Consider the following 24,106-nt stretch of genomic DNA (forward strand, 5'->3'; position numbering starts at 1 on the left):
CAAATTATGTCTAATTAAAATAGAGGATGATAAGTGTCAAAAAGTAACATATTTTAGCCTCATTCTTAGTATGTTTTTGGGTGATTATGTGATATTAATTATGAATTATATACTCCAAATCCTTTATATTCATGTTTTGATGCTTAATAGGGCATTTGGGAGCAATATGAGTAAAAAACGGGTGGAAATTAGAACATTGGAGCATTCTGAAAGTTGAACACATGTAGCAGAGTTTCATACGTGTGTGTCTAAGGCATGTGGATTTCGCAAACCATGTTTGCTAACAGCTGAAAGTGATGATTTTTAGGTTTTTTTGGCACTTTGAGAATGTATAAATAAGGGAATACAAGAGGAGGAAAGCAGCCGTCATAGGATAGCACGAAAATTACCCGAAAGAACACCATTGAAGCTGATTTCCAAACAATTTGCCATCAAGATTCAAGATTCATGAGTCCAAGCTGATTCCGAAGGGAGCTATTATGGATTTCTTTTATTTTAGTGGTTATATTGTATTTGTGGTGTACTCTTACAAGTATGAACTAATTCTCTTAATACTTAGGGGAGATAAACCCTAGGACGGATTCTATTGTTTGATTTCTAGTTTTATGCAATAAAACCTTAGTTTTTTTTTTCAATTATGAATGCTTAATTGTTCTTGGGTTGATAAATCTAGAGTGTTGATCTATGTTTGATGTGCTTAAGTCTGAGGTTGAATAGACTTTTCTTGAGATTAGATCGTGCATAATTGAATGGAGTTACATGCAATCCTAGAAATATGACAATATAAATCTACCAGATTAGAGTCAAATCTAATAGTGGGATCCATAGAGAAAATTAATGCAATAATAGATGTTTTAATTAGAAAGAAATTTCAATTAATCAACCTAGAGTTAGTTGCTCTTATGCTCGAAAGAGATATTATCATATATTAGAGTGTAACATCCCGAAATAGGGCCTAAACGGAACAGTGGTTGTGAAACCACAAATCCAAGGTAGAAAAATTTATTTTATTATTATTTTGAGGTTCATGGTATGACTGCATGATTGTGTGAAAATTTCGTGATGAAATTCTATGCATAAAGTGCTTAAGTTGAGGTTAGGGACTAAATCGAATAATTTGCAAAACTTGCATTCTAGAAGTTTTTAGTATGAAATTGCTTTGGAATATTAATTAGGAGGGTTTAAATAACAATTTGACCAATTTTAAGTTCATGGACAAAAATTAGGACATGAAAGGAATTTTTGAAAGTTTAGGGGTAAAAATATAATTTTTCTAAAGTTTGGGTCAAGGACTGTTTTAATAAATGTGAATATTAAAATAAGTGGTTTAGAGTTGTTTAAAAGGTAAGATAAGTTTAGTAACACCTCAAGCTTGACTCCGGTGACGGGTTCGGGCATGGGGGTGTTACATAGAGGTTTCTATAGATTAAAGAACTAAGAAAAGAAGCTGCATAGTTTAGATTAAGAATTATAGATGAAACTTAGGTGGATTCTTACCTAGGTATTATTTTGTTACTTGGTTGATAAATTAGGTGCATACATTAGTTAATTGTAAATTTTAATTGATCCTTTAAATTATTAGGTTAAATAATAGAAAGATGATAATTACTAGTCATTGTAGTCCTCGAGGGAACGATATCTGTGTTCATCATAGCTATACTAATAATTGATAGGTGCAATTGTCTTAGTTAAATTTTAGTTAATTTAATGGATATTAGAGAAATTAAATCTCAAAATAATTTAAGATTAAAACCCTAAACTAAAATATAAAAAGTGATACATAAAATAAGAGATAAAACAATAATTTTAAAAATCGCAAGGCAGGTTTTTCTTATATTAATTTAAAAAAAATTATCACGAATCGATACAAAACTGAATAATAGTATATCATTGTTAAATAGGGTAGCAACGAGATAGAACAATGTCTATCGTTGGGAAAAGATATTAGTTTTAGTAATATTTTGTTATTGAGTAATTTGTCCTAAGTGTTTTGCTTCAAATCTAAACAAATTTCGGGTAAGCATTGTTGTCTAAGATTTTCATCTCCCACTTTCTATTCAACCCAACATTGATTACGATGATGATGGATTTTGAACAGATTAAACATTTTTTTGACATTGCTTACATATTTACCTTCAAACTTCATTTTTAAACTATATATAGATACTACTAATTAAACCCTTTATTTATGGTTCACAAAACCAGAGACTTTGGGAAACCCATGGAAAGTGCTTCTTGATATGAACCAATACCAACACATTGTAAAGTACATATATAGTCCAAGAGCTGGCCACCTGGCTGGGACCATGAATTAAAGCCCTTTTACATTTATATTTATCAATTTGTCAAGGTTTTCTTCAATTATAATGAGACACACTTCTTGGAAGCTTCTCAAAAAAGAACAAAGTTTTTTTGTATTTTAGTCTTACTTTTTTTCCAAGTTAATACACTGCACATTTCTCTACATTCAACCATACTCTTTTCTAGGTTATTTTTATTTTTTTTTATGACATTAAATTTAAAATTGAGTTAAATTAAATATTTACAAAACTCGAATACAAAATCTTATATAATCAACATCTTCATATCTTTGTCTTTAGGCTAGAACAAGCTTAACCACCGATAACGGGCTACCATTTATATGTTATAGTATATATACTTATATTAAGCTAAGTTGATGGAATAAATTATCGCTTCAAAAATATTAAAATATTATTTTACGTATAAAGTAAATAATATATATATATATATATATATATATATATATATATATATCAGAATTTTAAAATTTAATATCCGGATGAAAATATTATTTAAAATTTATATGAATATATTTGTAATTAAAAAGATAGTGACATCAACCAATGAATTGGAGAGTTTTCTAGACGGAAACAAAGAAGTAGTAAAATATTAAAATTGGAGTGTGGTTATGGTACATCCACGAAGTACATCAAGAAAATTATATAAAACATCATCATAATAATTAAATAAAACTTTTGTTGAAATTTCAAATTTGAGTTTTAATATCTTACTGTTCTCGCTTAAACTTTTACTTTTGAGTTTTTATTTTTATATATATAATTATATGAAAAATATAAAAATATATATTTATAATAGTATTTATTGTTTTTAAATAAAAGGATTTTTTTATAAGATTTGTATTTGATTCATTCATGATATCAATCCAATTAAAACTTTAAATATAATATTATAAATTTTATTACACGATATGCATGCATGTGGAAATTATGTATTTAATACGTAAATATTTAATTAAAATAACATACAATAAATAATAAAATTATATTTCTATAATTTTTCTAACCGAGTTGGTGTCCAGTTGACTTGTGACATCAACTCATCCAAGATCTTAAATAATATTATCAAAATAAAGTTTTGGTTGAGTTGTAATTTTAAAGTTTTTACTAACTTAATTGGCATGGGTTCAAATCTTACTTTATGCATAATTTTATTTATTTATTTAAATAAATAAATTAAAATACCCTCGAATAATAGAATTTATTATAATTATGAAAGAATATTTTCTTAATTTTTTAATTGAATTGATGCTCGATTGATTCGTGATACCAACTTCACCAGATACTTAAATAATAGTAGACACATAGCATAGACATATCAATCTTATTTGAACGTGCCGAAAATAAACCCTAAAGAAAATAGATTTCAATAAAAGATTAAAACGAATGCATATTATATTACAAGATCTTAGAGTCCAAGCTAACATGGCAACCTAAATTTGACATTTGACATATTTATCCTATTGACACATAGTAACAAAATCTATAAATATACCCATTTTAAATTAATAAAAAACAATATTTTAAAATTAATAGAAGATAATCTTAAAATTATAATAATTAGATTTTACACCCTACGTTACTTAAAATAAAAATACAAGTGTATAATTAGATAGTCCAAATATATATAAAATAAATTATATAAATTCAAATAGTACACATAATATGTGCATATATAATAAACATTAATGTATATTAAATTAATTAACATATACGAGAATGTGATGAGTATATAAATTAGTATAATAATATAATAATATTAATTTAAGTTTAATTTGTAAACACAATGATAAATATCAATTAAAGTAAAATATACACATAAAATATACATTTACATTTAAAATTTAGTGGAAATATAAAAGAAAAGTCAGTCATCTTTTAATTAATTTTTAATTTGGCATTAATTAGGATGAAAATTCTAGAATTGATATTCAATCTCACATGGAAAACCTTTCCAAAAATAAATAAATGTAAGATGGAAAAGGTCAAGGCAATATTAATAACCCAATTTTTCATAAATGCTCTCCTTCCTTACAATTCTCCAATCTTTAAAATAACACTAATTATTTTATTAGACAATTTTGCCCCCCATAAATTAACTATAATAGAAACCGCCCCATGCGTCTCATGTTTTGAACAACCAAACAACAAGCCATATTAATTTATTCTATAAAATTAAAAATTCATTTTAGCCCTTACATTTGTTTTTAGCTCTTGAATCAATGGCAAAGTTAAAAATTCCTTTTAGGGTTGAAATTAAATTATATATTTTATGATAGTAAAATTGTAATTTTACTATTTTAATAGCCTATATTTTTAAAATTTTAAAAGATTAAATCAAAATTTTATCATTTTTGGAGAGTCAAAGCGCAATTTTATTATTACTAATTTAAATTTTTATAAATTATAAATTATAAATTGACTTAAATGGAATTTTTTTTTTAATTTTAGGAGGCCAAAGCCTCTGCTAGCCTCTTGGCTTCACCGCTACCTTAAACTCATATTATTTGTAAAATTATCCCAAAATAGATGAAAAAATTAACATCTATAACTTTGTTGACGTGGCATCCATGAGGCAATTCACATGTATATTATGTTAGCAGTTAATTAATTTTAAAAAATTTAAAATTTAAAATTTTTATAATTTTTATAGTTATTAAATATTTTTATTTTAATTATTTCTGAATTTTTAAATTTTTTAAAAATAATTAATTGCTAAAATAACATCCATGTGGTAATCCACATGTAGCTATGTCAAAAAAGTTAACAAACATTAATTTTTCCATCCATTGAGTGGTTTGATTTAACGACACAAGTTTAATGACTAAAAATAAAAATAAAAATACTTTTTTTTATAAAATAAAAATCCAAACAAATTATTATAACAAATAACAAAAAGAAAAATCAGAAGCGTGGGTGATGCAGGGCTTTTAAAATTAAAATAAAATCGAAGGGTTTAGGGTAACTAGAATTTAAATTTACTATTTAGTTAATGTTGCAACAATGAATAGTTTTTCTTTTTCAAAATTATGATTATAAATAATTTAGAAATTATCTAAAAAGAACAGTTAGAATAACTTAAAATAGATGACAACATGTTTCCATATTATATACGTTGAAATGGAAACTAATCTTATACCATCAATTGGGTGAGCTATTAAAATTTTGTATATTTATAATTAAATAAATAATTTATTTCTATTCTTATAAAACAAGCCCGTAGAGATCAAAGTGAAAAGGAAATTGACAAGATAGAAAACTTAAGAGTGTGTTCGGTAGGGAGATAGAAATGAAAATATAATTATTATTTTTTTTTCTATTACTTGGTAGAGTTAAAAATGGAAGGAAAGAAAATATAACATTTAAAATATGTAACTAACATGCACACTCTCTCTTTTCTCTTCTCTCGTCATTCTAGTTTAGAAAAGTTAATTTTATATATTATGATGAAAATGATCATATCTCACTTTTCTTTCTAACAAATTACAACTAAAATTTAGAAATTACTTTTTTTTTGAAATAAATGACTTTGTTTTCTCATAATTTGTTTATTAAATTATTGATGAAATAAATATATTTATATATTCAATTTACATGTAATTTATTTCTTATAAAAAAGTCTCTTGAGTTCAACCACATAGGCTTTGCTTAATGTTTACAAACCCAAGTGGATGGATTTATTAAACTTTAAGGTTGTCTTAAATTGTCCTAGTATTATTGTTAATGTTGTAAGAATTAGATTAATAATTACATCAATTTTCGATAGATAATTAATTTTTATTTAATAAATAAATAATAATGTAAACATTTGTTTTATAAATTATAACAATTACAAGTGTAAATGAATTAGGCTCAAATAAACGAAGCTTTATTCGTGTTCGTTTGTTTATTTCTAAAGTTGTTAATATTTAATTTATGTTTGTTTAAATTTTAGCATCATATTTATGTTTGTTTAACGTTCATAAACAAATATGTTTATATATTTACCAACATTAAATAAATATATTAACATTAAACCAATCAAACAAAAAAAACAAATAAACAAACCAATTAAACTAAACTAACATTTCAACAATCATGATGTTTGTTGCGTAAAAATGGAAAAATAAACAGTAAAAAATGTAAAGTAAAAAGAGTTTTAGATTTTATTTTTTCGGATTAAGAAAGAGATAAAAGATTTATTGTGGGGTCTGCCTCGCATTTATCGGATATGTTACAGGTACATTAGATGAGAATCGATGAGCAACTGAAGAAGAGTCAAGACAGGCCCAACATCGGGACGATACGATGGATGACATTGTGATAAGGTGAATGGGACGTTGTGACGTCATGACGTGTTTTCCTATTTGGCAGCTGCGTTTTAGACTTCAAGTAAGGCTTCTTCTCTTAGTTAGACTTTGATTATTCCAAGAATATTTTAGTATGATTAGCCTAATTAAAGGGGCTATTGTAACCTTGTTTTGTTAAGCCAATCAAGATGTAGTCGTAAACTTTTTCTTTGAAAGCGATAAGATGTAGTCGTATATGAGTTTTGGTGAGAGTTTCATGGTAATTATGGACAGTATTTTTATATCCCTTTTATGAGTTCCCTATGAGATTTAAGATTTTGTTTATCGATTTGCTCTTTAGAATTTTGAGCTTTGTATTCAGGGTTTTAGATAATGTACATTTAGTATATGTAGGTTTATTTTCTTCATATTGTACTCTCGCTTGTTTACTCACTTAGTGACAAGTTGAAGCCTCCTTTGCCCGTGATTTTTCCTTCTTTGAAGGTATTTCACATAAAATATTTGTGTTCATTCTTCTTCATTTTTATTATCTCGTTGTTTATACAAGTCGATCCCCAACACTTATGTTAGTGTATGCCAACTAAGGGTATAGTTTTATATTTTAATTTTAGTTTTTATTTGAAGTATTTTAGTTATACAGTCAACTCTCTATGTAATAGTCTTATTTTTGCTGGTAGGGTTCCTATTCTCCTAAAATAAAAAATATTTCCATTTAGACCTCTTTATAATTTATAAAATTTTAAATTAATAATGGTAAAATTATACTTTGGCCCCCAAAAATGATAAAAATTGATTTAATTCTTTAAAATTATAAACATAAAAGTTATTAAAATAATGAAATTGTATTTTTACTATTATAAAATATATAATTTAATTTAGCCCAAAATTTTTTTTTGGCTTCACCCCTAATGGCGGTTATATAGCTATATCAACATGTTGTTATAGAGAAATGATTGTTGTAGGCTTACCATAAAATTTATATTGTGAATTTCCATCAAATAAAAAAAAGCGTGAATTATGTTAAAAGAAGAAGAAGAAGAAAACGTGAGAATCAAATCAACAAATTTAAAAACATATAATAGGTGCATGCATTGTTGCTTTAATGCACATTTTATTTTACGTTCTTTCTCATGATCAATTATAAAATTCATAAATCTAATAAATTCAATTAACCAATATGAGTTATCAAATTAAATTAATTAATTTATCGTGAATTACTAAATTCCAATAATCAATTTATAAGTTTATGATATTCCAAATTGATAATAGAATATTTAATTAGAGAACTTAATAGCTTATTGAATCGATATCTTTAATTCCACCTATTGAAGATTATTTTTATCTAAAAAACATGATTAATAGATTTTTACATAAAATTTAATCATTTTATTGAAATAATATTTTAATTAAGATCAATTTCATTTAATAAATAATAATTAGTAGGTTTACTTTTATGGAATAACTATATTTTATTTAAAAATTTAGACAATATGCCGTTATAGAAAAATAATTTAATAAAAATGTATTTAGTAGCTATAGATATAAATCTTATAAGTGAAAAGTTGTTATAGAGGTTAAAATAAAACATTAAAATTGATTTTATTAAAACTTGAATTTTATAAAGAAACACTATTATAGCGGATGACTATTATAGAGAAAGGTAATTGTATAATTATCATTTCACCGAACATTTTGTCAAATTGTAACTGACTGCAAGTATATAAATTTTCTTGGAAAAAGAGTCCAAAGTTAAGTATAGAAATAGATGGAATATATTATCAAAGTATTTTTCATAGGAAAATATCATTTTGAATAAATGAGTTTATATATAGATAGATAAATAAACAAGTTTATTTGTAAATATAAATAAATCGAATATTTTTAATTAAATGAGTTTATAAACGAATAGATAAATAAATAAGTTTGTTTGTAAACATAAATGAACTAAACACACCTTTGTACAAAATTATTCAAAATTGTTCGTTTAATAAATAAACATAATTTTTTATTTATACTCATTTATATAAATTAATAAATAAACATTATATGAATGGTTTACTAGTAGTTCGTTGAACGCTCTAGTTCATTTTCTACCCTAATAACAAAAAAATTAATATTTAATTTAATTTAAATCCGACCGAAATGATTTTTTTTTTTACTAATTTGACCTGTTTTGCATTGGTTCAACCTTCTTCTAAATTTTGGGTATTAATTGGATAATCGATTCTCGATTTAATTTGTTCAAACATTCAATCTAACCCAATTGTAACAACCATGATTATTGTTTAGAATACTAATGAGCTTGGATTAACGGCAATGTCGAAGAAGTCCTGAAAATTTTGAGAATGACTCATTGACAAGGTTGAAGCCTTAAAAATTTTGAGGTATTGAAATGAAAAAAACAGAGCAAGTGTTTGGGTTAGCATTTGGTGTTGTTGAGATAGTGCAGCCACCAGTCAAGGAAGGGCATGATGCGGCACAGACACATAGTGCAGCCACCAGTCAAGGAAGGGCATGATGCGGCACAGACACACGTGCCCCTCACCACCTTCAGTTGATCATGTTGTGAATGGCCCCCAACCCCCCCACCTCCACCCCCACCCCCACCAAAAGAAAAATGATCCATTCATCTTCTTCGTCTTCATCCAACGGTATTGAACTTTAGACCAAATTCCCAAAGTCAATCCTCTTTTTTACTCTCTAATGATGCCACTTTGAACCCAACCATATCCAAATGTTTCGTAATAATGACAGCTACTTCCATTTACTTAAAAGCCCCCCTTTATAAATATCTAATAAAGGGATATGGAACGTAAATAAATTTTATTTATTTTTACCCAAAATCAATCCTTGTTTTTGACAATAGTGGTAAACAGCATGTGTAATTTGTATTCGGTAAAAAATATATTTTTACTGGGAAAAGAAAAATGATCATTTACGAATCACAGAAACAGCAGATAAGCAATGGCTAAACCGTAGTTTAAATCAATTTACTTGAATTATCTTTCACTCACAATCGATGTGGTCAAATGTCAACGATTTAACGCACTCAACGGTTACGATTGACTCTGCCAAAATCAGCAAGCTTCCTGGACCGATTCGCGTGAAATCCTGCGGCGCTCGCCAGATGCGGCTTCTTCGTCGACGGTCGAGCTTCTCCGCTGAACGACATGTCCGGTGGCAATCCGCCCTTCTGGTTCCAGTGCGTGTTCGGGCTCGGCCTCATGAGTGGGCTTAAGCAAAACGCTAATCCCGAAATGTTGTTCCTCGTCCCGCCCCTCGGTCTCCTCGCTGCCGTCGGTGTCATTTTCCATCGCGGCGATGCCTCCGGCGAGGCTCCAGATGGCGGTTGATCACACTCGTCTCCTGAATCCACTTCAATCGCTGGCGACATTCCCCGATCTATGATTCTACATGATCTCCGATCGCCGGGACCGAATTGGTCAAATTGATCCACGCGAGATGTCTTCGATGATTTCTGCTTTTTCCGACGAACGGGAAAAATTGCTGCGAACCATGACGGGGATGCCGATGATGTGGAAGGCTCGTCGCACGAGTCCCGATGAAAATGAACCCTAGGATCGGAATCGAACTTCTCGGATCTCGACCTGAACAGATTCGAAAAAAGCGAGAACCTGTTCTTCTTTTTGAACGATCTGGTGGCTTCAAAATAGGAGGTGGATGTGGTGCTGTAAGTTGGGCCCACCTGAGGAGTGCTGTAGAACCGTTGATGGTGGATCCACGTGGCACTATTATCATCAGATTTCCGCCGACTGACATAAGGAGAAACAGACCGAGGGAAAATCAGCGGCGGAGGGTCATGTTTCAGACCATCTTCGATGGCAAAGCGCGCTAATTGAGCCTGTTGGGCTTGCGCCTGAGCCTGCGCCTGAGCGGCGATGAGCTCCAGAAGACGCTCCCGGAGACAAGTGGCACACACGCCAACGCCGCTACTCAAGTCGGCAAGATGTTTCTTACACCTCATTTAAAAGATTGGTCACAAGACAAAAACAAAAACAACCAACCCCCCCTATGCTCCTCTTTCTTAAGAATTGTGTCTGTGTATTGTGATTTATGAGCAGAGATATATAAACTAGAAAAAAAGGTATTATGTACTGAAATAGTTTGAAATTTGAATGTTGTATAAAGAGAAGAGAATAATTGCAAAAAAGAGGGTGTTTTAAAAGAGGGGCATTAGTGGGTATTGTGTTGCTGTAAAACTAAGAGGGGATCTGATGAGGAAATCAAAGGAGAAGGTTTGTCTTCTTTCTCTGTGTAAGAAGAGAGAGAAAGACAAGAGTGCTTGATCTTGATGTCTGTTGGTGTTTATTGATTTTCATGTAAGAAAACACAAAACAATAGGAGGTAGAGAGAGAGAGGTGGAGTTGGAGTATTTTGTTTTGTTGCGTGCTTCGGCTAATTATTTGGGTTTTACTTCTAAGGTTTTTCATTTTTTTGACCCAATTACTCATAACCTTCGCCTATATAATAATCTTGTTAGGAAAAGTATAAATGGAATTTTATTTTATTTTATTTTCAAATAATAATATCAAATCATACATTTTTTTAGTAATGCCTATGTTCATTTTGAATACTTCCTTTATTTTCAAAATATTGTTTATATTTAGGACACAAAAGAAACATTGTTTATATTAAATATTTTAAAATGTTTCAAAGTAGTATTATTTGAATGTAAGGTTTTAAAAAGTAATATTTGTTATTAAATTGTTATAACAACAAACTTGTATAAAATGAGACGATTTATATTGTAAGGGTGCGGAGAGACATTAAAATAAGGGTAGTTCATATTATAGGTGGTGCATAGAACTACTGCAAATGGTGACTTAGATGTGTTGAGATTGTTTTTGAGTAGAGTGTTGGATATAAAGTCTTTGTGAATTTTTTATATCATTTATAAAATGAGGTTGGCTTGGCGTGAGTCCAACCATTGAGTTTCCTACTTTATAGGCGTAGGTGGTAAAATAGTGATTATCAACTAAGGGCATTGTTGGAGTCGACTTGAGAGAACTGATCGAGGTGTTTGTCAAGTTGGGGATGTAATGGATTGATGGATGTTGTTAGGAAACTTTCAATATATATATATTGCAAAGGTCCTGTGGGCTTGCCTAGCGTCATGTGATGTTTAGAAAAGGCGTTCTTGAGATAGGAATTATGCTTTCAACGTGGTCATAAGACAGAACTTTGTTCCGATAGTTTTTGGGTAGTTTGGTGAGGCATGCTATGATGAGGGTACAACAATTTCCTTTTAATGAAAGACATGTTATAAAGTAACCTAGATTGAGTTGATTTTCTAGTGAGGCTCATTGAAGGTCCTTGGCAAGGCTCATAGAGAGTTTAAAGTGTCATTATGATTGCCCTAATCATTGTCCCCTTGTATTAATTACTTTTATACACATGTTTGTCTTTGGTTGATTTTTTTTTAATGTGCCATTTCTTTGTTATCATTTTCTTGCTTGAAGTGACTTTTCATTTTCACTCATAAATACATATAAATAAGGCTTTTTCAAGACTTCAAGGTTGAAACTCTTTCTTGCTACCTTTTTTTTCTCTGTTTCCTACTCTCATTTGTTACTTTTTGTTAGAGAGCTACTTTTTATTTTATGTCCTTTTATTTTTTTTCATTCTTCCTCTTATAATGGTCATTGATCCTCTGAGATTCCAAATGAACTTCTCATAAAAAAAAGAATGATTGTGCACCACTATCATGGAGGAGATGACAACCATATTGGTACTACAATGTCTAAATCACATAATTATAGATATAACTTCTTGATTTCATCAATAGTTCATCAAATGAACAAAGTTATGACTAATTTGAGGGGATTTTATCTCCTCTTGCACCTATTTGAAAGTAGGTTTTTTTTTCATCTAAATTTCATCTTTGGTTTATAGAGATACTTCATTTTTTCATGTTACCCCTGGACAATTATTAAGGACATCTTGGCATCTATTAGTGTTGTATTTCTTGGATTGCAAGAAGCATAAGGAGGATGCTTCTTTAAATAGTTATAGCAATTTGTTCACCCTTACTTTTAAGGGTTCTCCTAGTATGGGTCAATTTCAAGTTTTAACCACGAGATATTTACGACCCCAAGGTACACCAATTCTCTAAGAATTTTGCATTTTATTCCAAAAATATATCTTGATAAAGGATAAGTTTTGAAAATTTCCTTTTCTTTTAAAGTGGACTGTTCTTTCATATGTAAGGTTTTTTTACTCATCTCTTTGACAGATTCCTCACCTAGGACCAATACCATTGCCTAAGAACCAATGAGGTTATTTTTGGCAATATGTGATCTTTAAGTAACTTTTAGAGGTTCTATTTTAATGAGCATAGTCTTAATGATGCGATTGAAAGAGATGGTTGAACTTCTTCATGTGCTAATTATTGTTATTCCACTTATGTCACATATGCATGGCTAAGGCATAACATTAACATCTTGGCAAAGCTAATGCTTGGGAAAGAGAAAAAATCTCCTAATTTTGTTCACCAACATGTGCATTGTGACCCTATGAATGTGGAGCCTCCATTACCAAAAACTGTATTGAAAACTTTATGAAGAATTTTATAGAGGCACCTGACATGGGTTTGTGATCTTATTCTTTGCTCGTTGAACCTTATGTTGTTTACTATGCTTACCATATTTTTTTTTTTGCAGAAAGCATGGCTTTTATTTATGAAGCTTACGCCTTAATCTTGGTTAAGCTTTTTACAGAAACTTTTATTTTCATTGCCATCTAGATTTACGCCTATTTCAAATTTAACCTAATCTCAGTTTAAGGACTCAGATGCGCCTCTAGATTTAAGCCAATGGCTATTGGCATCACCTTCCCCATCGTGTCAAGTAATTTAATGGTTTCCTAACCTCCTACTTAGTACAATGTGATCTTCAGTTGGTCATTTTCCCCGAAACTAATCTTTGAATGATTTTCTAACTAGATCACAAAGGTAGAGTCGGGAGGTATTCAATCGTGCTTTCCCTTTAGGATTTCTACTAACATAGTTGACATCTAGAATTAACACATGACCAAATTAGAAAATTAAATCATAGTCTTTTCCTAAATCAATTTTTACTCTTATTTAGGTCACTAAGCGATTAACCTATAGGTCTCTCAACCATATAAATAATTAGCTCATTGTAAATTGACAAAAAGAAAAAACATAAATGATAAAATGATGAATGTAACATCTTATACTCGGCTCGATTGTCGGGTTCGAACTATAGGATGCCACGTTTGTTGCCGAAGCAACTACTGTTAATTAATTAACTAATAAGTAATCATACATGTAATTCAATGTTAAAAAATCTAAAACTATAATAAACGATTAATATTTGGATTTTATTCAAGCTTATGAAAGCTCAATACTAACTTAGTGTTGAGTTAGGACTAAACTAAAAACTTTTCAAAATATAACAACTGGGTATTGCGGTATCCTAAGTTGGGTATCATAACATTAAAAACAGTAGCCAAACTTCAATTTCATCAAGTGGGTATTACGATATCCAGGGTTTGGTATCACAATATTGAATACAATAGTCAAGTTGCTCAACTTGAGGATGAAATTGCAAAATTTTCAAAAATAGATCAGGGTTGGTATCGTGATATCCAAGGTCTGGTATCGCGATACTGAGGACAATCCATGTAACGGCCCCAAATTCGTGAGTCAACGTTTGAGTGTTGACATGGTTTGGCGATGGGTAAATCTATTTTGGGATTGGGTTTTTATTGGAATTAATTTGGGTAAATTTTGGACCTTTTCTATAAGAAATTAAGGATGTTGGGAAGCTTGTGTGAAGTAAGGGAAGATGGATGGCTAATATGGTGATTTTACCATTTTTGAATAAAAATCTTCTCCCAATTAATGAGAAAAGATGGTTTGGTAGATTGAGGTATGGGATAAATTAGATTTGTCCCTATTTTTCCCTATATTATAATCACCCTATTGTTTTTTTTTTCCTTTTTACATCTCTTTATTTTTATTTTTTTTTCTTCTTTTCTTCATCTATATTTTTCTTTAGCAAGTCTTGTAAAGGGAGAGAGATTTAAGTAAGTTCTCACCATTTTTTTCATCCTCCAAATCTCAAAGAAGGTAAGAGTCTTGATCTAGTTTTTTTTTCTTTTAAAAAGTTCCATGAAAGAAAAAAAAAATATCTATGTTCTTCAAGGGTGAAGGTGGAGGTTTTTGGGTGTTTAAAAGGGTTTGAGTTTAAGGAAGTCTCTATCCATCTTCTCATATTTAATTAATTAATTTATTTAAAGTATGTATTTTTACATCCTATCAACTCTTATTTTTGTGGGAAATCTTGTGTGTTACATGGTTATTAGTTAAAGAGGGTGGTGAATCTTTTAAAGCTAAGGGTAAAGGCAAAGTGATGGAGAGCTAGGCAACAAACTTTGTTGGTGTTCTTCTATCAAGGTGGTACCCTCTAACTCTCCTATAATTCTTGATAAGTCATAAAAATGATGCTTGTGTGATAATGCATGCATGTTATATGTCTTTGGGTGGAAATCTTGTTTGGATGTTTTAAAATGAAGCTAAAAACTTAGTTGTGAAATCTGCTAGAAACAAATTATTACATAAACAGTAAGTTTGAAAATTCATCATAAATTCTCTAAAAATAATTAAGAAGTGATCTATACATCGTTGAAACCATGAGTCAGTTTAGTTTCGTTTAGAATAAAAAAAGATCAATTTTGATTTTTATTTTAAAAGATACGATTTTTTTTTGTGTTGAAAGATCATAAAAATCTGGCAGCAGAATTATTATAAAATAGATTTAGTAGTGACTTTGAAAAATCACCAAAAATTTCATAAGATAAAATAGGAAGCGAGCCTTATATCCCTATAACCGTACAGAAGCTTAGTTTCTTTTAAAATAAACAGTGCTTGATTTAGAGTTATATATTAAGAGTTATTAATTTTTAAATGAGGAAAGGTCAGAACGTCAAGGTAGCAGATTGTTACATCTCTTTAGTTAATATTTTAGCTGAAACGATAAGCAAGTTGAAATGAGTATGAAACTCGAATGTCATGGTTGTATTTTGGTGATTATATGTTTGATGTTTTGTTTGCGCTAAGCTTTCGGGCTCTAACCTTACTAGCGGTCATGAGTGGCGCTTGGGATAACCCTACGGACACCCAAGATTATTTGACTAGCGGTCATGAGTGACGCGGGACTATCCAGATACCTGATTATTTGAGCAGTATGTGCAATCTAACAAGTTTGACAAGTTTGATATACAAGCTATTTAGTTATGGAGATTTAATGACTCATGATTTAATTATTCAATACTCATGTTATGTTTCGATGTATACATTTGATTTGCATGCTTATATTTATGAATTGCTTGAAGTATGGTAGATTTATTGTGTACCATTAAGCTTGTAAAGCTCAGCCTTCGAATTGTCTTAATGTTCAGATTTGTAGACTTTTTTTTGTGTCCGGTGAACATCATCGATGAGCGACTCCTAGCATCACGTATTCAAAGTACAAAACCTTATCTATTAGTGGGAATTGTATTCCTAAGGCCTTACTTGTACTTTTTTGTAGGCTTGTAACTCATTTATCATTTTTTGTTATTTTGAATATTTTGATATACGATGATATTGGAGCTCCATATATTTTGTATAACTACTTTTATTACTATTTTTAGTATAACTATGTATGGTATTTTCTCTTATATAAAATGTATTTCAATGTTTTAAAATTATTTGAAAATTTTGCTGGGTTACTCTGGTGACCTAATGTAACACCTTAGTATTCGAGTACTCCATATTCGGGATTAGAACGTTACATTTAGTGGTATCAGAGTAAGGTTTAGTCAGTTCTAGGAACAGCTAGTAAGTCGTAGTAAGGTGTCGATGAATACATGCCCCTAAGTTTAAGAATGTATTCTTCTAAGACTAGAAGTCTGATGATGCTTTCTCTTTTCTGTTTCGTCTTCAGATTCAACATGCTCAACGATTCAAATCGTAGCCATGAGGCTAGGGAGGAAAAGCATGATACGGGAGATGAGTTTGTCCCGAACATTGACGAATTTGACATTTCAATTGGTTTGGATGTGGATGAGGCAGCTTACTTCCAGAATGATAATTTTGTGCTGCATCGTATCCTTCAAGCGATCCCGAGGGTTCAGCCTACCCTGTTCCACCACCATCTGTTGTTCTGCAGGAGACTCCGATAGAGAGATTTCACAGATGTAAGGTGGAGGACTTTTATGACACCAGTGATGATGACCCAATAGCTACTAGTTAGTGGTTGAAGGACACATTTGACGACTTTGTGGCCACTCCATTTTACCCTTAAGGGTAACTTAGAGTGCATCATTTCATTGTTGAAGGGTGATGCATATGATTGGTGGGAGACAGTCGAGATGCCTTTACAACCAGAGCAGTCGAGGTAGGATCAATTCTTGTCTAAGTTCCAAGGGAAGTACATTGGTCAGACACATATGGATGACTTGAGGATACTTTTTTCACGACTAGTCTAGGGAAATCGATCGGTGTATGAGTACGAGAGAGACTTTCTGCGATTGAATAGTTTCGCTCCTAAGTTAGTGGCTTCTGAGAGTCTAAGGTGCAGGAGATTTTGTGAGGGGTTGCATATTGATATTCACACTTATTTGGTAGCAGACCCACCTAAGGTATTTTCAGAATTGGTACGGTAAGCTAAAGCTATAAAGAGGGTTCTAAGTATGAGATTGAGCTCATCAAACGATTCTAGTATCCAGAGTAAGAGGGCTTCTGACACTGCAAGTCCGTCCAGGTAGCAGCCAAGAGGACGCACGATTCTAGAGGATTCAGGAGAGCTCTATCGACGCAGTCTTAGAGATCAAGTCAAGAGTCAGTACTAGGGGCTTGTAGGAGACCATTGACTTTGTCACCACTAGTGAGTTCAGGAGGATCAGTCAGGACCCCGACTTTTTCAGTTTGTAATTTTTATGGTCGAAGACATCCCCGGGTGTGTTATCAGAAGATTAGTGTGGGTCCACCAAGCATTTTTCAGAGATTTCCCTAGAGCTAGCGGTGCTTCGCCTGCTCAGACTCAGAGATCAACACCTTCTTATCAACGTAATAGAGGGTCAACTCATGGTGGTGATAATGTCGCTCCAGGCTAGCAAAGTAGAGGCACGGTTAGATCTGCAACTGTATATGATATTCAAGTTCCATCTGGGCAGTATACTGTGAAAGCTCAAGAAGACTGCAACGCTACTGATGTGATTATAGGTATTTTCACATTGTTCTTTATTCTCATTACTGCATTAGTGGACTCCGGGTCCACGCATTCATATATCTGTAGTGAGATCATCCGGGAGAGAGGTATTCCTGTTAATGAGTTGGATGTTGAGGTTCTAGTATCCAGCCCGTTAGAACTTGATGTGTTGGTGGATAAGGTGTATCGGAGATGTCCAGTTGAGATTCAGGGTCAGTTATTTCTGGTAGACTTGATGGAGTTACCCTTTCGAGAGTTTGATGTAATTTTGGGCATGGAATGGTTGACTGAGCATGATAGAAGTTTAAGATGTAGAGCGAGGCAGTTTAAGCTCCATGGGTTGGATGGAACCAAAGTCCTAGTGACTATTGAGATTAGTGAATGCTCATCTTATGTCATTTCTGCGAATATAGCTTGAAGGTTGATTAGTAAAGGTTACGAAGCCTTCTTAGCTCTTGTAGTGGATACAAGGGTCTAAAGTTCGACATTGGAGGACCTACGGATTGTGAAGGAGTTCTAGATGTTTTTCCTGAGGAGTTGCCAGGATTACCCCCGGATAGAGAGTTAGAATTTGGGATCGAGGTGTTGCCTAGTACAGCTTCGATATTCATTTCCCCATACAGCTGAGTTGAAAGAATTAAAGACTCAGTTGCTAGAGTTACTTGAGCGCGATTTTATATGCCTTAATGTGTCACTATAGGGAGCACCAGTGTTATTCGTCTGAAAGAAAGATAGGCCGATGAGATTGTACATTGATTATCGTCGGGTTAATAAGGTGACAGTGAAGAACAAATACCCACTTCCGATGATTTAGGACCTGTTTAACTAGTTGAGAGGTGCTTGTGTGTTTCCTAAGGTTGATTTGAGATCGGGGTATCATCAGTTGAAAGTTAAGGAGTGGGATATCCCAAAGATGGATTTTAGGACTAGATATGACCATTATGAGTTCTTGGTGATGCCGTTTGGGCTCACAAATGCTTCTGCGGCCTTCATAGATTTAATGAACCGTATTTTTTAGCCCTACTTAGATCAATTTCTAGTGGTTTTCATTGATGATATATTGGGTTATTCGCGATCTGAGGATGAGCATGATCACCATCTCTGAGTTGTGTTTCAGGCCCTTCGACAGAGATGACTTTTTGCCAAATTTATTAAGTGTGAATTTTGGCTTTCTAAGATGGCCTTTTTGGGTCACATTTTCGCGGTGAATGGTATTCGAGTGGATCCGCAGATGATTCAGGCAGTGGTGGATTGGAAGCCTTTCAATGTGGTCATCAACAGAATAAGGTAAATAGGGAGAAATTAGGAAAATGATGTCTTGAAATATTTGTAAAAATCTCTAATTACCCTAAGCCAGTGGAGGTGTTTTTTGTAATTAGTGTAGGTAGAAAAAGCAAGTTCAAAGAATGGGACAAGCGAAGGAAGGTGGAGTGGCACGATGGATGCTGGACGGACACTAATAGAAATAAAACAGGAAGGGCATCCGCGAGCACACTGATTGAACTGACGAATGAGTCCGGTAACAAAACTTGACATTATAAATTGAATTTGAATTTTGTACATATTATTGTATTTTTAACTAACCGATAGTTTAGACTTTGATCCTTATTAAATTATTGTTTAAATAGAAACTAAGACACTTCGAAATGAGGAAGTTTGGGCGAAAATAGAGTCAATGTCATAACACGGTACCCCCATGTTGCAACACATCGTCCAAAATCGGAAGAATTGAGGAAATTATCTCGACGACACGAAGGATAATTTGCCTAGGTGTTCAAATTTCCGAGTGTGTTGCGACATCGGTATTTTGCCAGGGGTGTCGTGACATAGAACCCCTGTGTCATGACATCGTTGAAACTTTTTGCACGGGCAAACTAACTTGATTGTGCAATCCATCGACTTTTAACTTAATTTTACCTGATTTTTTACCTTAAAATACCTTTTTTAAATTCTAAAAACTCTTTTAACTAAACCTTAAACCTCTCTTAACTTCTAAGCTCTCTTAAATCATCTTAAAAATTTTCAAACCCTAACTTGCCTATTTTCTTCTTTATTTTGGTGCAGGTTATACATCAAGTATTCATATGGGAGGTCACAACAACACCTTTAAAGGAACCAAATAAGACTTCAAGGACAAGGTTAAGAGTTTCAAACCTCAAATTTTACTATTTTATTATTTTTGAAATAAATTGTTTGAATTTATTAGTTTTTCTAAGTTTTAATATCAAACATGCCCCCTAGGAAGAATAGAAAAACTCATGTACAAGAACCATTGACGGTTTTAAATCCTTTAAAATTTCAAAACTAAAATGCAAGGTATTTCCTCGAGCTTCAAGGTAGAAACTTTATTTAAAAAAAGGGATTCGAATCATTAATGGTTCTTTGCAATGAAAATTGGTCTTTAATATGATGTCATAGATGAGAGTGTTTCTACATGATCCCCCAAAAAATGTTATTCCTATTGTGCAAAAATTTTATGCTGCTCTTAGGACGAGGAAACCTGGAGACCACACGTGGAAAATGGTAACAGTGCGAGGTAAGGATATGCCATTCTCCCTGAAAAAGATTTGTAAACATTACGATGCTCCATATTATAACTTTAACTATTTAGAAAATATTAATTTAACGAGATTTCAAGATGTTGATATGGAAAGCATTGTTAAATACTTAACTGAAAATCGAGGTGAATGAAACCTCTGGCCAGATATCAGAATACCGACCAATTTCATTCAAGCTATAATGTTTCCAATAGCTAAAATGTGGATGCAAATTTTTTGCACTAGAATTACACATGCTCTTAATGTTTCTAATGTCAATACGTTTCAAGCTATTTTTTTATATGACATTTTATAGAAGAACCAAATATGCATAGGACAATTGATCCATCAAAGTATGAAGCGTTATATTAGTGGCCAGATGGGCGGGATTTTCTTTCCCCATTTCGTGACGACACTTTGCAAGAGTGTAGAGGTTCCAAAGGAAGAGAATAAGCAGTTCATACGCCCAAAAAAAAGCTTAATAAGAGATTCTATGTATACTCAGTATGTAGAACTCAACTAAAAGCAAATCATAGATTAGAACCAAATGAGAAAAGAAAAGATAAACATCCTGGCCTTACTTAAAAAAAAAAGTAAAATCGACATCTAGACAAGAAAGGAGTCAGAGTAGTAGTGCAAAAATCAACGAAATGATAAGATGGATGCAAGAAATAGGCTCTATTCTTTAAGAATTTGCTAGATATGCTTGGCCCGACGCATCTAGAGTATGAAGAAGAGAAGCAAGAGAGTGAGGAATAGGAAGTAGGCGAGGAGGAGGAAGGAGAAAGGAGAAAGGAATAAAGAGAAGTATTTGATGATTCGGATGATGATTGAACTATTATTTTTTAATTTTAGGATTGTAATTAATTTTGGATACTTTGTAAATTATTTTAAATGGGTGAAGGTTGAATGAAAAATGATATAAAATGGCAAGGATTCATATGAAAAATGAATGAATTTTATGGTCACATTATGTTAAAGTACTGATTTCTTTGCTATGTTGATAGACTGAGTATCAACACATAAAAGTTTTACAGACATTGCGTGAGAAACAGTTACATGCGAAATTTAGTAAATGCGAGCTCTGGTTACGAGAAGTGAGATTTTTGGGCTATGTGATTTTAGCGGAAGGTATTTGGGTTGATCCGAAAAAATTCTCAGCAATTGTAAATTGGAAGCATACGAGAAATGTTTATGTAGTACGTAACTTTCTAGATTTTGCCGGATATTATCGACGATTTGTTAAAAGGTTTCTCGATGATAACTTTACCACTAATGAAGTTGTTACAAAAAGATGTCAGATTTGGTTAGTTAGCAAAATGCCAACAGAGTTTTATTAATTGAAAGCCATGTTGACAGAAGCTGTAGTCTTGAATCCAAGAAGGAATTTGTTGATTTCAGTGATGCTTCGCTTAACGAATTGGGTTGTGTACTAATGTAGAATGAAAAAGTAATAGCCTATGCTTCTCAATAGCTTAAATCATACAAGAAAAACTATCCTCCTATGCATGACCTAGATTTAGGTGCGGCTGTGTTTGCTTTGAAGATCTGGAAACATTATTTGTACTCTGGAAACATTATTTATACTGTGAAAAATTTCATTTTTTTACAGATAAAAAAATCTAAAGTATTTGCTAACACGTAAATAATTGAATCTGAGACAGTGTAGATGACTCGAGTTGTTGAAATATTAGGATTTGATTATCAATTACCATATGATTAAAGATAATGTTATAGCTGATGTTTTGATTCGTAAGTCTCTGTTTGCTTTGAAGGTAATGAACACACGTCTAACCTTAGAACGCGACAGTTTTATTTTAGCTAAGTTGAGAGCTAGATTGGTATTTCTTCAGAGAATTTGAGAATCACATTAAGATGATCTGAACTTGCTAACAAAAAGAAAGCTTATTGAAGTCAGTCAAATCATAAAATTCAGAATCGGTGATAATGATAGCTTATATTTTTGTAATCGATTATGTGTACCGAAAGATTCAGGCTTGAAACAAGACATTTTATGCGAGGCTCACAACAGTACTTATTTGATACATCCGGGTAGGAACAAAATGTAAAATGAGTTGAAGCAAGTGTACTGGTGTTCGGGAATAAAATGAGAAATTTTAAAGTTTGTGACAAAATGTTTAGTATGCCAGCAGGTGAAAGCCAAACATCAAGTTCTATCAGGTTTGTTACAACTTGTGATGATTCCAGAATGAAAATGAGAGCGAGTCATGATGGATTTTGTATTAGGTTTACCTTTGTCGCCAAAAAAAGAAAGATGTAATCTGGGTAATAGTTGATAGATAGTTGATAGATTGACTAAGTCTGCACATTTTATTCTGATCAGAATTGATTATTGACTTGAAAAATTAGTTGAACTGTATATCTCAGAGATTTTTAGATTACACAGTGTACCTGTTGGAAAAAATCTAGTTTGAAAACAGTTTTCTTGCACAGAGAAAAATTAAAATTTTGAAAATCGACCAGATTTGTGGTATTTATAACAATACACCTTAACAAATTCGTACTTGTGTTTTTGGTTAAGAGGATCCTTGATGTTTTCTAGCTTTCAACCAAACGATTTTTTCGCTATTCTCGTGCCACGAACTGTTTCGAGTGTGAGCTTAAACCAATTGAATAAAAATACAAAACTAGAAAAAGTTTTGCTTTTGGAGTGAAAATAGAAATTCTCTTTTCTTTAATCGAAACATGTAAAATTGTTCTTAAAAAAATATGTTTATAAGTTGAGAATAAATTCTCTTTATTATTCGGCAGAATAATAATATCTCAAAAGTTGTGTTAATAGTTCTACTGGTGTCATCTATTTATAGAGAGAGAAGGTAGAACCCTCGTAGAGTTGTAGAGTTTTTTCTTAAATAGAAAAACAATATCCTACTTAGAACAGGAGAGGGATAAACAACTTACCCTTGTATTTCTACTAGGGTTGCCGCCCCCTTTATGTTATATGACGAGTTTCGGGCCTCTCTCATATCGTGTCTAATGATGAGTACTTCTTAGGCCTTTTTGACCTAGTATTATGCAATATAACCCAACCTGATTAAAATTTTCTATTTCCTAAAATAAACTTTAATATTTACATATTAAATAATTTTCTCCTCCGAAATTTATTCCAATAAATTTTTTGATAATGTTACCCAAGGTAAAATTTTCACGATTTTATCCCCAACAAAATTGTGAGAAAATTCGTTTAATGTAACACCCTTTACCCGTATTCGTCGTCAGAATAGGGTACGAGGTGTTACCGGAGTTTACCGAATTAATTTTCCGTTATTACAAGTTAAATACTATTCATTTACTTAAATATGTCATGACGTCCTTTAGATGGGCCTCCAAAGCCCAAAACATACTTCGAGACCAAACCAGAATTAAATCAAAACCATAGAGAATTTTTCGCAAAATTCCAAAGTTTTTTTTAGCTCAATATAACTCCTTTATAAATATCTAACCTTCCCTGCAAATTTTAAAACCAAGACCAATCCAACCAACCAATTCATTTCAATCAATTTGTTACCAAATTATATTTCTATTATAATTATACTATTTAACACATTCATCATTCTTTACTTTAATGTATATTCATTAAACAAGTCTTAGTATTTATATAATCATCAAATCTTATACATGCCATATAAATCAAAAAGGAAATTTACAAAAGCTACCGGAGATAATCTGGTATACTTCCACGTATACTTCCACGTATACTTCCA

At 31.7% G+C, this 24,106-nt stretch overlaps 1 protein-coding gene across 1 annotated transcript; it reads right to left on the reverse strand.

Annotated features, from left to right (window-relative positions):
* Positions 1–9,492: 9,492 nt before the first annotated feature.
* On the reverse strand, positions 9,493–11,071 carry LOC108468119 (uncharacterized). Its single transcript, XM_017768977.2, has one exon. It carries the CDS (start codon positions 10,590–10,592, stop codon positions 9,657–9,659), a length of 936 nt encoding a protein of 311 aa, XP_017624466.1. The 5' UTR covers positions 10,593–11,071; the 3' UTR covers positions 9,493–9,656.
* Positions 11,072–24,106: the final 13,035 nt, after the last annotated feature.

The sequence above is a fragment of the Gossypium arboreum genome, chromosome 8, assembly GCF_025698485.1.
Source record: "Gossypium arboreum isolate Shixiya-1 chromosome 8, ASM2569848v2, whole genome shotgun sequence".
Classification (NCBI taxonomy): domain Eukaryota; kingdom Viridiplantae; phylum Streptophyta; class Magnoliopsida; order Malvales; family Malvaceae; genus Gossypium; species Gossypium arboreum.

Excerpts from the sequence above, each read along its gene's own strand:
- LOC108468119 (XM_017768977.2), bottom strand. The coding sequence starts at position 10,592 with ATGAGGTGTAAGAAACATCTTGCCGACTTGAGTAGCGGCGTTGGCGTG.